The sequence below is a fragment of the Bombus impatiens genome, unplaced genomic scaffold (genome assembly GCF_000188095.3).
Source record: "Bombus impatiens unplaced genomic scaffold, BIMP_2.2 scf_1336, whole genome shotgun sequence".
NCBI classification, from domain to species: Eukaryota; Metazoa; Arthropoda; class Insecta; order Hymenoptera; family Apidae; genus Bombus; species Bombus impatiens.
This window is the reverse complement of record NT_177755.1, coordinates 17,356-29,660: the sequence shown is the minus strand read 5'-3', so window position 1 is coordinate 29,660 and position 12,305 is coordinate 17,356. Positions and strand designations below refer to the sequence as shown.

At 28.9% G+C, this 12,305-nt stretch overlaps 2 protein-coding genes across 6 annotated transcripts in view; both read right to left on the bottom strand.

Moving 5' to 3' along the window:
• The window catches only part of LOC100746993 (inositol hexakisphosphate and diphosphoinositol-pentakisphosphate kinase 2), a 19,407-nt gene extending 10,132 nt beyond the window's left edge, over positions 1–9,275 (bottom strand). The window contains exons 1-18 of one of the 5 annotated variants that reach the window (XM_012392284.3): positions 9,106–9,275; positions 8,652–8,750; positions 8,245–8,352; positions 5,697–5,897; positions 5,495–5,635; positions 5,325–5,415; positions 5,102–5,256; positions 4,738–5,030; positions 4,461–4,655; positions 4,285–4,371; positions 4,034–4,222; positions 3,866–3,951; positions 3,656–3,793; positions 2,091–2,120; positions 1,124–1,358; positions 846–1,054; positions 561–787; positions 364–500 (exon numbers count right to left, since the gene is read on the bottom strand). In XM_012392284.3, coding sequence (XP_012247707.1) covers positions 364–500; positions 561–787; positions 846–1,054; positions 1,124–1,358; positions 2,091–2,120; positions 3,656–3,793; positions 3,866–3,951; positions 4,034–4,222; positions 4,285–4,371; positions 4,461–4,655; positions 4,738–5,030; positions 5,102–5,256; positions 5,325–5,415; positions 5,495–5,635; positions 5,697–5,897; positions 8,245–8,352; positions 8,652–8,684 — 2,555 coding nt within the window. In that variant the 5' untranslated portion in view covers positions 8,685–8,750; positions 9,106–9,275. Of the gene's footprint in view, positions 1–363; positions 501–560; positions 788–845; positions 1,055–1,123; positions 1,359–2,090; positions 2,121–3,655; positions 3,794–3,865; positions 3,952–4,033; positions 4,223–4,284; positions 4,372–4,460; positions 4,656–4,737; positions 5,031–5,101; positions 5,257–5,324; positions 5,416–5,494; positions 5,636–5,696; positions 5,898–7,239; positions 7,373–8,244; positions 8,353–8,651; positions 8,751–9,105 lie in introns of those variants that run through there. The other 4 variants (XM_033323946.1, XM_033323947.1, XM_033323948.1 and 1 more) reach the window with 4 other exon arrangements.
• A 313-nt stretch (positions 9,276–9,588) lies between these two features.
• LOC100743807 (dolichyldiphosphatase 1-like) lies at positions 9,589–12,000 on the bottom strand. The gene is made up of 5 exons (XM_003493846.4): positions 11,767–12,000; positions 11,297–11,397; positions 11,048–11,226; positions 10,742–10,969; positions 9,589–10,674 (listed from the first exon to the last, which is right to left on the bottom strand). The coding sequence occupies exons 1-5, from the start codon at positions 11,876–11,878 to the stop codon at positions 10,545–10,547; spliced, it is 750 nt and encodes a 249-aa protein (XP_003493894.1). The 5' UTR covers positions 11,879–12,000; the 3' UTR covers positions 9,589–10,544.
• Positions 12,001–12,305: the final 305 nt, after the last annotated feature.

Genomic DNA, 12,305 nt, shown 5'->3' with positions numbered 1-12,305 from the left:
CATTCTCGCTCGCGATCTCATTGATGAAAGGAGTAACCCTTTACGACCAGTGAATATTACGCGTCCGACTTAGATTTTGTGAGTACGTTCATCTATCATCCCGTCGACCGCAGATTTGTTATTGAACCTAGGATCATTGTCATTAGTTTCTCGAGTATCTAATTACCACGGTTACTTGTCCGGTTCTATGATAATCGTATTTGCACTAGTCAATGTCTTCTCTATTGCATAACGACAACGTGTAACCCAAACGAAGATTCGTTTCACGCCCCTAACTCTGATTCTAATGTAAACCCGACATATATATATCATATATTGCACACATTATACCTCATATATGACACACACAAATGTTTAATTTACCTCGGATTGAGTCTATTAACTGTTTCTTCTCCAGTTTCTTCGATATTTCTCTGCAAATCTGCTCTTATCTTTTTTAAAAGAGGAGTGCAAATACCTTGGCCTATGGTGAGCTTCTCTTGTACTGTTAATCCATATTCCTATAAAAATTTTTAATTAAAGTACTTTTTTAAAGAGATAAAATTTATTGAAATTCTCACCTGTGGTATCACTATATCTGCCAGATACTTAGAATAAATGTACAATTCCTCCGCGTGTTCAAATTGCAACGTATGGTTGTTATGTTGTAAATCATACTTTATACAATCATAAATATCCGGGATTTTCGATATGTCGAACCTCTTATTTTTGGTACAGAAATCCTTCTCAATCTTTCCCCATCGACGACCCATTAATTCCCACGTTTCACCATGATAAAGAATTGCATCTAAATATATTAGATAGATAAATATAATTTCACAATAAGATTATATATTACATCATACCTTTGGTTTTAGGATCATCTTTCTTAATACGAACAATGTCCATTAATTTTTGAATCAAAGTATGAACATGCTGGCAGCAACGAACAGGATTTTTAACAAAATCCATGGCTGCGTTAATGCTCAGTGCGTTACCAGGATTTATCTGTTCCCTGTCTTCACACGTAAATTCTCGATCTTGTTGTAATAATTCATGAAGTCGTGTTTTTACCCTATAAAAATATATCGTTAGAATTTACTCAAAATTCCACAATAATTCTTTTGTAAATTGCCTTACATACATATTTTGGTATTTACTGCTATCGCAATCATTGTCCAATAGACCATTAGTATTAGCACTCTTCACCATCTGCACTAATATTGGCGTTAATTCACCCTCTAATGCGAGTAAACCTTTTGCAAAGGCTGCTGCTGTCATTTGAACTCTTCCTTCATCACTTGCATAGATCTTTAAGTCATGTCGAAATGTTGAATGAAGTCTAAGTAACCCTAAACCTTGTGCACCAGCATAGTCACCTATATATGTATAAAAATACTTCAGAAGAACAGAATGTAATAAATACAAAATATATCTTTCATTTTCAATAAACATAAAGTACATATGAGATTTCATTGAATGATCTATGTTCTGGTAAAAGGATCATGAAAGATTGGTACAAAAATCGCTGATCGTACATCAATGTACTTACATCTAGAAAAGTCTAATTAAATGTATATACATGATTTTTTTGAGATGTTACATATTATTCATGTTACTGTTTTTTTAAATAATGCCATCAAAATTATTCTATATTAATATTTATCTTTGATTTTCTTAAAGTGAAAATATAGTTAAAACTACAATAGAAAATGAAGCAATATATATAAATTTGTAACATATATGTATGTGTGCATAAGTGTATGTATATGTCTTTTAGGCATTACTGCATGGATGACAAGATGTATGAAACCTATTGAAAAAAAAAGATAGAACATATAAACATTTAAGGCCACAAACTAAATAAAAGCAACTATCCTTAAACTGTCAAGTGTTTCATTGCAATAAAGTGGAACACACTGAATTAGCATAGAAACAGCATTTTCTTTTACGTTTAACAATTTTTGTACGATCTTCGCACAAAAATCTGCAAAATAACAAGAATTTTCTAACAAGAACATATTGATAGAATTTCTAAATTACTATTTCTATGCATCTATAACACTACACATAGAACTACAAAAAAGCATTGATTCAGAATAAAAAGTTACCGTGGTTTGGTAACATCTCTGAGTCTTCCTCTGAAATAATATTTGGAATTATCCATGAATCAAAGATTTTCGTAAAGGTATAAGATATTTGCTATCCTTTAACCAAAACGAAATCATCGATAGTTTAATTAAAAGCTTGAAATTTAACATTTGCTTTTACGCTCTTATTTTTAAATAAAAAACAAATTACATGTTAACATATCCAACTGCCTAATGCATACATAAGTTCGTCACCCGAAGTAAGTGTATTTCTTGAAGGTATATATAAAGAACAATATCTCACATATTCTATTCCATACAGATTTTTCGAGATATTCGCAAAATACGACGGCTACAAGCATGGTCATATTAAATTAAAGAGGCCTAAGCAATTGCAAGAAATATTGGATACCGCACGTAGTTTATTAGCTGAAATACAACATCGTGCTGCTGGACCTGAATTGGAAGAAAAACAAGGAAAATTAGAACAATTGAAAAGCGTCTTAGAAATGTGTGTAAACATTGTTTTTTTATATATAATCTTTTATTTAATTACGAATATTAACTTTGACTATATGTAACATATTTTTCAGGTACGGTCATTTCTCAGGGATAAATCGCAAGGTACAAATGAAATATCAACCAAGAGGCCGACCAAGAGGAAGTTCATCAGATGATGGTATCAAAGCATAGAATATTATATCCATGTAATATAGATGTCTATTATTTGTAAATCACATATTTTTATTAGATCGACTTGGAGAACCTTCCCTTGTATTGATATTAAAATGGGGTGGAGAACTAACACCAGCCGGCCGTATTCAGGCAGAGGAGTTAGGAAGAATATTTCGCTGCATGTATCCTGGTGGTCAAGGTAGACACCTTAGTGGTTCGTATCTTATGTTCATACGCTTATCATGCTCACTCTTGAGTTAATTTATACTTTATAATGAGATTTTTTATTTAATAAGTCTCTTATGTTGGCTGAACTCCGGCTGGATCTATCATTTATCTGGACTGCTCAATTGAGCGTATGCATAATACATATATTGCTATTTATCTTGCACAGTACATATACATATGTATGTATACAGGGTCATTGGTAACTGGTGGTACAAGCGGAAAGGGGGTGATTCTACGCGAAAAAAGAAGTCGAAAATATAGAATAAAAATTTTTTTTTAATTTTTCCATCGAGATAACGATCTACAGTGAGATCCGTTATAACGAGACGTGATAAAGTGCACGCGTACCGGGCGAAAATTCAAAGTCGATTTTCTCGAAAACAAAGCCTCAAACGAAAAATTTTTATTCTATATTTTCAACTTCTTTTTTCGCGTAGAATCACCCCCTTTCCGCTTGTACCACCAGTTACCAATGACCCTGTATACATACATATGTATATGTACTGTGCAAGATAAATAGCAATATATGTATTATGCATACGCTCAATTGAGCAGTCCAGATAAATGATAGATCCAGCCGGAGTTCAGCCAACATAAGAGACTTATTAAATAAAAAATCTCATTATAAAGTATAAATTAACTCAAGAGTGAGCATGATAAGCGTATGAACATAAGATACGAACCACTAAGGTGTCTACCTTGACCACCAGGATACATGCAGCGAAATATTCTTCCTAACTCCTCTGCCTGAATACGGCCGGCTGGTGTTAGTTCTCCACCCCATTTTAATATCAATACAAGGGAAGGTTCTCCAAGTCGATCTAATAAAAATATGTGATTTACAAATAATAGACATCTATATTACATGGATATAATATTCTATGCTTTGATACCATCATCTGATGAACTTCCTCTTGGTCGGCCTCTTGGTTGATATTTCATTTGTACCTTGCGATTTATCCCTGAGAAATGACCGTACCTGAAAAATATGTTACATATAGTCAAAGTTAATATTCGTAATTAAATAAAAGATTATATATAAAAAAACAATGTTTACACACATTTCTAAGACGCTTTTCAATTGTTCTAATTTTCCTTGTTTTTCTTCCAATTCAGGTCCAGCAGCACGATGTTGTATTTCAGCTAATAAACTACGTGCGGTATCCAATATTTCTTGCAATTGCTTAGGCCTCTTTAATTTAATATGACCATGCTTGTAGCCGTCGTATTTTGCGAATATCTCGAAAAATCTGTATGGAATAGAATATGTGAGATATTGTTCTTTATATATACCTTCAAGAAATACACTTACTTCGGGTGACGAACTTCTACTTTCATTTTCTGTTTTGGCGTTCGATCTCCATGCCTTATAACAGCAACTACACATCGTAATTCCATCCTAAAGTAAATATAGAAGCATTGATATAATTATAATATTTAAAAATAATCTGAATATATTAGCATAATAAGAAAGTAAAATTTATTTACATTTTCCCAAATGTAGTAGGCACAATAGGCGGATCGTCCAATTGAAAAGGTACGCTCCATGGTATATGTAAAGTGGGTGCCAATTCTCTTAAAATCATATTTCCCAAAATCTTTGCGCAGTCATCATAATATTTGTTAGAATTCTTTACAAAACTAAACCCATTTACGTCACACACAAATGACTGCCCGTTCGCTCTAAAATATTACACATGATTAGTATAATAAAGAATGCATTATTACTTCTTTTAATCTCACTATATTTAAAATTTCAATATACCTAAGTAAATCAAAACCACAAACTGTTTGTTTAAAAGCTAAGCACACTTTTCTACTAATTAGCTTTTCAGCATTACTTAGTATAACCGGATAGCGAATTTCTTTCCCTTCTGAATCTCTTTCGACTTTACCATCCAATGCAGGGCTTTTTCTTGCCTCTGCGTGAGCATAATCTGGACCCACGGTATAAACCTTAACGTCTGTACCGTCGGTTGGCATAAAATCTTCGTATATGTAAGAACCTGTTTTACGAACTCGAGATTCTGGTGAATATACACTACTACGACTTCCAATCTGTAATATTATGAATTGAAATTTAACTATGCCAAGTAAAAAAAATTATTTTTGTTGAATTTACTATATACCTTCCTAAATAATCTTTGACTGCCTCCACCTGCAGATGTAGGATAATAAATGTAAATATTATGATCCTCTGCAGACACTGGTTTTTCCACAAACGGTTTGTTGAATGTAACACCATTAACTTCGACATGATCTTCTGATTCTACTAGTTCATGATCTGAAATGGATTTTGTCATAAATCTCCAATATAAAATTGGATCAATATAAATGATAAGCATCACATACGTTTTGGATCAGACGAGTCTCTATCCAGGACAGCATATCTCGGGATTTCAATACCTTCACTCTCTAAGATAGCATAGACTCTCCTACGATCCTATTAAATTGGTGTCATATAAAAAATAATATGTTTCATCACTCAGAATATTTGACAATATTTATCACGAATTACACACCTGAATATCATATTGCATGGGTAAATTATTGATGATAAAAGGATTTCTAAGATTAGCATAATTTATAGCTTTATCAAGGGGAAAGCCTTTACTATGGAAGCTTATTAAACAATCAACAATTGGCCAATCTTCTACAGACTCCTGTAAATACATATTTTCATACATTATAATTGAAACATTAAATATTTTCTACTGCCATTACCTTCAAAATAACTTCTTCAGGAAATACTACTATTTTAATGTACTCAAATTCTTCCAATCTTGTTAAAATTTCCTTCATTGGTTTACTTTGTGATTTTTTTGCCATCGCACAGATTCCAACCAAAACTTGCTTCCCTTCTCCTTCCAAATCGCTTCCACCCATGCATCCATCATCATTGCTGCACCCGTCCGACAGTTCGGCCTAAGTGAAAGTTTATATTAATTGAAATTTGTTTTCTGACTTGATTATTATTCTTTTTGAATTGTTTTTGTTTTAATCTTACTATCTTTGTACTCACCTAATATCACATGAATTTAAAAGGAACTAATAATAATATACAAAATAAAACTAAAAAATGTATTAAATTTTTACTTATATGCAAAAATTTATAAAATGTTTATTAATAATTGTGTTAAATATTGCTCATCCAGTACATCTTTAAGCAGGATAAAAATCCAGTTTTGTCAGGAGTTTGTTTAGAATAGTTTTCAAACAATCTCGATCTATTATTCATTTCTAGATGATTACAATAAAATGTAAGAAAAACACATGCATTACTTGCCTACATAAAAAAGGAAATATAAATTGAATACTAAATATAGTACTTTTACAAATGTATTGTATGTCTGGGTAATAAAAAAGTAGTAAAAGTTATTAGAATATCAAATGATTTGTCATTCTACATTTTTCAATAAGTTCAACTATCAATGACTGAAAATTATATAAACTTAATTATTACAATGATACATTTCTAAAACTGTCTAACAAAATTGTATTATTAATAAAGAGACTCAGCAAATTTTAATCATGTGTTAATAATTACATACAAAACAATCATCACAGTAGCACTCCATATCCAGATGTATATCTTCCATCTTAAAGGTAGATATAGAATTGATTTTTATCATTACGATAATACCATTTTTCAAGGAGCCACTAGTCTTTTAATTATATGCACTTCATACAATAGTAATTTTTTTCTTACATCACATTTTAGAGATTAACACTCATTATAATATTATTTTTTACAGATAAATACAAATTGTATTCCCTATAATTTAATTTTTTGATATATTTTAAATTAAATGTTAGATTTATATTGCATCTTATCTTTTAAAATTGTGATAAGGAAGAAATTAACTTAAAATACTTTAACAATTAAGTATAAAATATTTTATCAGACCACTTATTAAGAGTTGATTAGAACATAATGAAAAGAAGTGTCTACTAGCTTGGAACTAGTTTGCAATTTGTTTAATGTTAACATTACTGAGCAATTGTGTGCTGAACTGAAAATAAATGGAAGCAAACTAATAAAGTACTCTTTGTTTAAAGATAAGAAAGAACTATATCTCTGGAAGAGATATATTTCATAAATCTATCTTGAAACAAGAAAATTTTTTCTGCATAAAGAGTAAGTGCTACAATGATCATATATAGACTTCAGCAAATAAAAACAATATGAAGACAATTTTTTATTCTGTTACATTAAATATTATGAATAACAGATAATAACTAAGAAATTAATTAGAAGAAACTCTACCATTATTTGCCAATATGGTTCTGCTTCATTATCACAATCGAAGATGTAAACATCAGGAATCGTGGTAGATGACAAAGGATTTGCATTTTCCATTACAAATTTAATTTCGAAGTACCATAAGCTAATAGCATAATTATATATAATGATAGCCTTAAAAAATTTGCACTAATATTAACATTAACATTAAATACTGAATCTTAGTTCAATAATTGAATATTTCACTATATAATATGTTTAATTCAGTTAATAATGATTAAACACTATTAATACACTAAACAATATTAAATCGGATATTCCTCTTTAGACCATTATATTGTAGAACATCAATTGTTTAAATTAATTTACTAATTATAACAAACATACAGCTTATGCATTGTATATGCAACTATACAGCCAAGTACTAAGTCTTCTACCAATTTATTTTTAGACTATTAGAGTACCAAAAACTTTGTGAGTCATCAAGTTATTTAAAAGTAATTGAAACACTAATAAGTAATTAATGAATTCATTAATTTACACTTAGTGAAATATGTTTGCATGTACTGTTGAAAATAAACAAAATTATTAAAAATTCTAATTTCATATAAAATATGTCTTCCAAATATATATATATATGATACATGCAGGTGCTGTATAGTATTGTATAAAACAATACTTTTTTTAAACAAAACAGTTTTCTAACCTTTCTCACATATTGTTTACTAATTTAAAGTAAAATAGAGTTGGTATGCAAACATACAATATAGTTCTTAATTCACAATATCTGTTTCTGCTTGTCTCTACATCTTATTCTTTTATTGTCAAGTTAAATTAAATGAAATAAATAAATTCTAAAAAATCTTAGTACATAATCAGTCTTATGCGAATTATGATGTAGATCAAAATCAAAATGTAAATTTATATTTTATATTACTGATAAAACTTATAATCTATTTAGGATTATCATTTTGATATTTGTTTGTTCTTTACATATGATATATTGCACATGGAAAAAGTATAACTTACTCTTTTTGATGAACGATATATAGAAGAAGCTACAGGACCCACAAGGGTTGGTTGTACAGTATTTAAATCCCCTACATAGAAAATTGGTCGGCTGGCACTCCGTAGACCCTATTGATTAATTATTATCCATCAAAAATTTATATTTCTGATATTTGATTACATAAAGAATTTATGATATACTATAAAACTTTAACAGTATATTTATTGTTTTAGATCAGTTTATAAGATTATGTGATCATTATTTTCCTAAAGCAAAATAAATTTAAAATTAAATAAAACAAATTTCTCGTTAAATTTCTTCTAAAAGAATCTAGTTTATAATTGTTTCTTCTATTTTAGTAAAATATTAAAAGTTATAAAATTGTTAAAAATAATATCACAGAAATAAAAACTATTTCTCTGTTTACCTGATAACCATGTTCCAATTCAGTGTAAGACATGACAGAACAGGTTTCATTGAGGAAAATGAAACGGTTTCAGCTTGGACTTAGAGAATTCGCTGTGCCCTAAAAGGATTGTTATTAAACATAAACCAAAGATTCAAACGAATGTCATTATTCAAAAACTTGAACAATTATTTTCATATAATAATTAAAAAACAACGTAACAAACTATTATAAATATTGTAATTAATATTTTGTGTATGCATAATTGTCACACTAAGAAAAAGTAACCTTGACGATCAAATATTTCTATATTTTTTACAATAATTCAAATTTAAACAATTTACAATAAAATGAAACCAATACAATCATGACTTAAAATAAATAAAGCTAAGTATGATTTAATTCTACACAATGTTGCGACTTATTTTGTTTCCTTCTTTTTCAATGTAACATCGATGATTTCAATTAAACTCACTAATATTAATTTCGAATGGATCTAAAGATTCGACGATAAAGACAACAATGCAGATTTAATAAACAATATTGGATCTCTAGGTAATTAAAAATTTCCACTTTAATATCCTTCAATTTTCGGACATCTTGTCAAACTTAAATCTCGATCTCTCGTATCGTTCAGAAATCGCTCATCCGGTTAACTATACGTATGTATAAATCGATCGATATTACCAGATATTACGTGTCGTTGCATGTAAACATGTAAACAAAATATTTTTAAAAACAAGGTATTGAGTAAAACCACAAATTGAGTTATTAGAACAGAAAAATCTTTTGCAAACACATATTTATAAAGTTTAAGATATATATAACAATAATACTAATAGTAATAATAATTTTATTTCTTCTTTCATACTTTATAATACAAATTTTTGACTTTTTAACGGCCATTTGTATACTATTTCATTTAGTTTATCACTTTAAGAGATATATAAAACGCAGATATTTTTTGCACTGTGCATCACTTTTATTCAAATTTTAGTTATAAAATGTTATTGCGTATTTACATCATAATAATTTCGACCCAGGAATTGCAATTTTTGCTTATTTCTCGGTACCAAATTTTGTATTTGTTACAATGTAATCGTTATAACAACGATATTTAGTTGAGCAACATAATGAAGATATAATTCTAACATTTTGTTTTTTTTCGTATATTCAGTATAAAACAAAATTAATATACATTGTGTACAAGCATAAATAAACAATTTATCATTCTTCTAGAAACTATCTCACTTAAAAATCAACAGCTAAAATAATCACTGACTAATTTTTGTTTTTGATTTCGCGCATTTAATTGAAATACTAACTTCTCAATTCAACTGCTCACTAATTCTTATCTTATATCTTTTCACTTGCAACTGTTTTAATATCGAGATAAATATGCAGACTCTAATATTATTTACTTAAATATACTGCATTAAAAAATCTTTTACCCCTCCATCTTTTTTTTAGAAATAAAATATAGACGTACTACGACATGATTAGAAAGTGTATAAATTCCCATCCTAGATTTATCTTTCGTTTAAATTAAAAATTGATCAACTTTCAAAGCTAGAGAGAACATTTTGTCTTTATGAAATAGAATGTAAATATAAAAATTAACAAAGGGCAATGACGTTTATCAAATACGCGTTATAAATAATTTATACGAAGTTATAAAAACTTAATTGAAAAAACGTACACGACCTAAAGCTATTAACATGAAAATTCATATGCAAAATTTGTACTAATATCTTATGTATTTAAATATTATCAGTGGCAAAGTTCAGTGCCATTGAATCTTAATTTAAATGAATCTTTAATTTTTGTATTTCATCTGACTGAATTTATCCACTTGATGTTAGAATGATTTTTTATATCCTATTTGTTGTCAGCCCATTGGCCAGACATTAGGCGTCATTGCGATTTCATTGATACTAGTTTTCTTGAACGTGCTCGCGCCTCTGTACGAATATTTGTATATTCAAACCAAAGAATATTAGGAATTAATGTTGTATCGCGTAATAACAAATATTCTGATATCCGCCTGAAAATGATATCACATGTAATACTATTTATCATGAGATTAGGAAGCTTTTTTAACAATAACTTACCATGATACAATTACAGGAAAAATTGGTGTAAGGACTACATATGTGATTGTAAACCATACTGTCCCTAATATGATACCTATGAATGTACCCCACAGAACCTGAGATTTACTGTGATATAATAAATAAACTCTACTGTATGTGACTAAAATAGCAACAATTATACAAGCAGCTATGATAGTGATCCTCCAGAACTTTTCTGAGATGCTGCTGTTATTATTGTGATGTAACCTACAAATATATACATATATTTATAAATATAGATAAAAGATATAATATAATTACCTTTGGAAAATAGAAGTAAATTACCTGATACATATAAAAAGTATGGTATATGTAGCAAAAAACCACATGAACTGTGCATGCATCGATGGCATACCATATTCAGCATAAACAGCATCACGTCTCATTGGCCTTGCTTCACAAATTGTGTGTTTTAAAATAAAATTTATCCATTCATTAAATATAACACCGCTAAAAAAGGTAATCTGAAAAAAGAATCAATCTTAGATATTAAAACCATAAGCATATTGAATTACCTATAAAAGTTGTACTTACTGTGTGTAAATCTCTTCTAAAGAGAATCAATGTTATAAAACCAATTATAATAACAAATGGTACTAAACTTATCAGAGCTAAAAACTTTCCAAATAAATCACCTGCAAATTAAAGAAAATTTAAATAAATATATCTTTAATAATCTAGATAAACTAAATTTAGGTATGAGTACATAATATTCCTAAACATCAAGTCTCATATTTTTTAATGAAATGTATTGTTGAAATACATGTTCTTGTTAAACATATGCAAAAAGTTGAAGTAAACAAAAATTATTCGGCACATGGGAAAACACGCTAACTAAAAATTCTGACTGAAAAATATATACAAAATTGGATTGAAAATATTTAATTTAAAGATACAACATTTTTCAAAAAAACACCAAGCATATTTATGAGACAAGAAATTTTTACATAATCACACAATGAAAAAAACAATTAAATTATACTGAAAAATTTTGAGATACTCGCCTTGTGGATATTCAACTAAGGTAAGGGACAAAGGGACCCATTCTGATTTTTGGACAGTATCGACGAAACGCGATTTAATTTCATAAAACGAGTCGTCGTCTGACGATGCCATGTTATCGAAATATTTGAAGTGACCATAACTCGGACAACTCACCGCGCAGCAACGATCATGGAATTCGAAGGATAGTGGGAGAAACCTGACAGAATAATTTCAATGTGCATATAATTTAACAGAGATCCGGCAAGAAAAAGTAATTTTCGTTATTTCTTCTAGTATGTACTTATTTGTTCAATCATATTCTATATTATTTATACTCATTACAAATTTGATCAATTATGCGATTCCATTTAACATTATAGGAAATATGTTAAAAAGAATTGAAATCACGCACAATTAAGAATTCGTGAAAATAAGAATAATTAAGAAGTACATTTTCTACTCCAAAAATATTGTGTTACATTTATCTTGAACGTATTAGTAATACATATTTTTAAATTGTATGAATAGTAGAAATATAGAATACGTATAATGAATAACG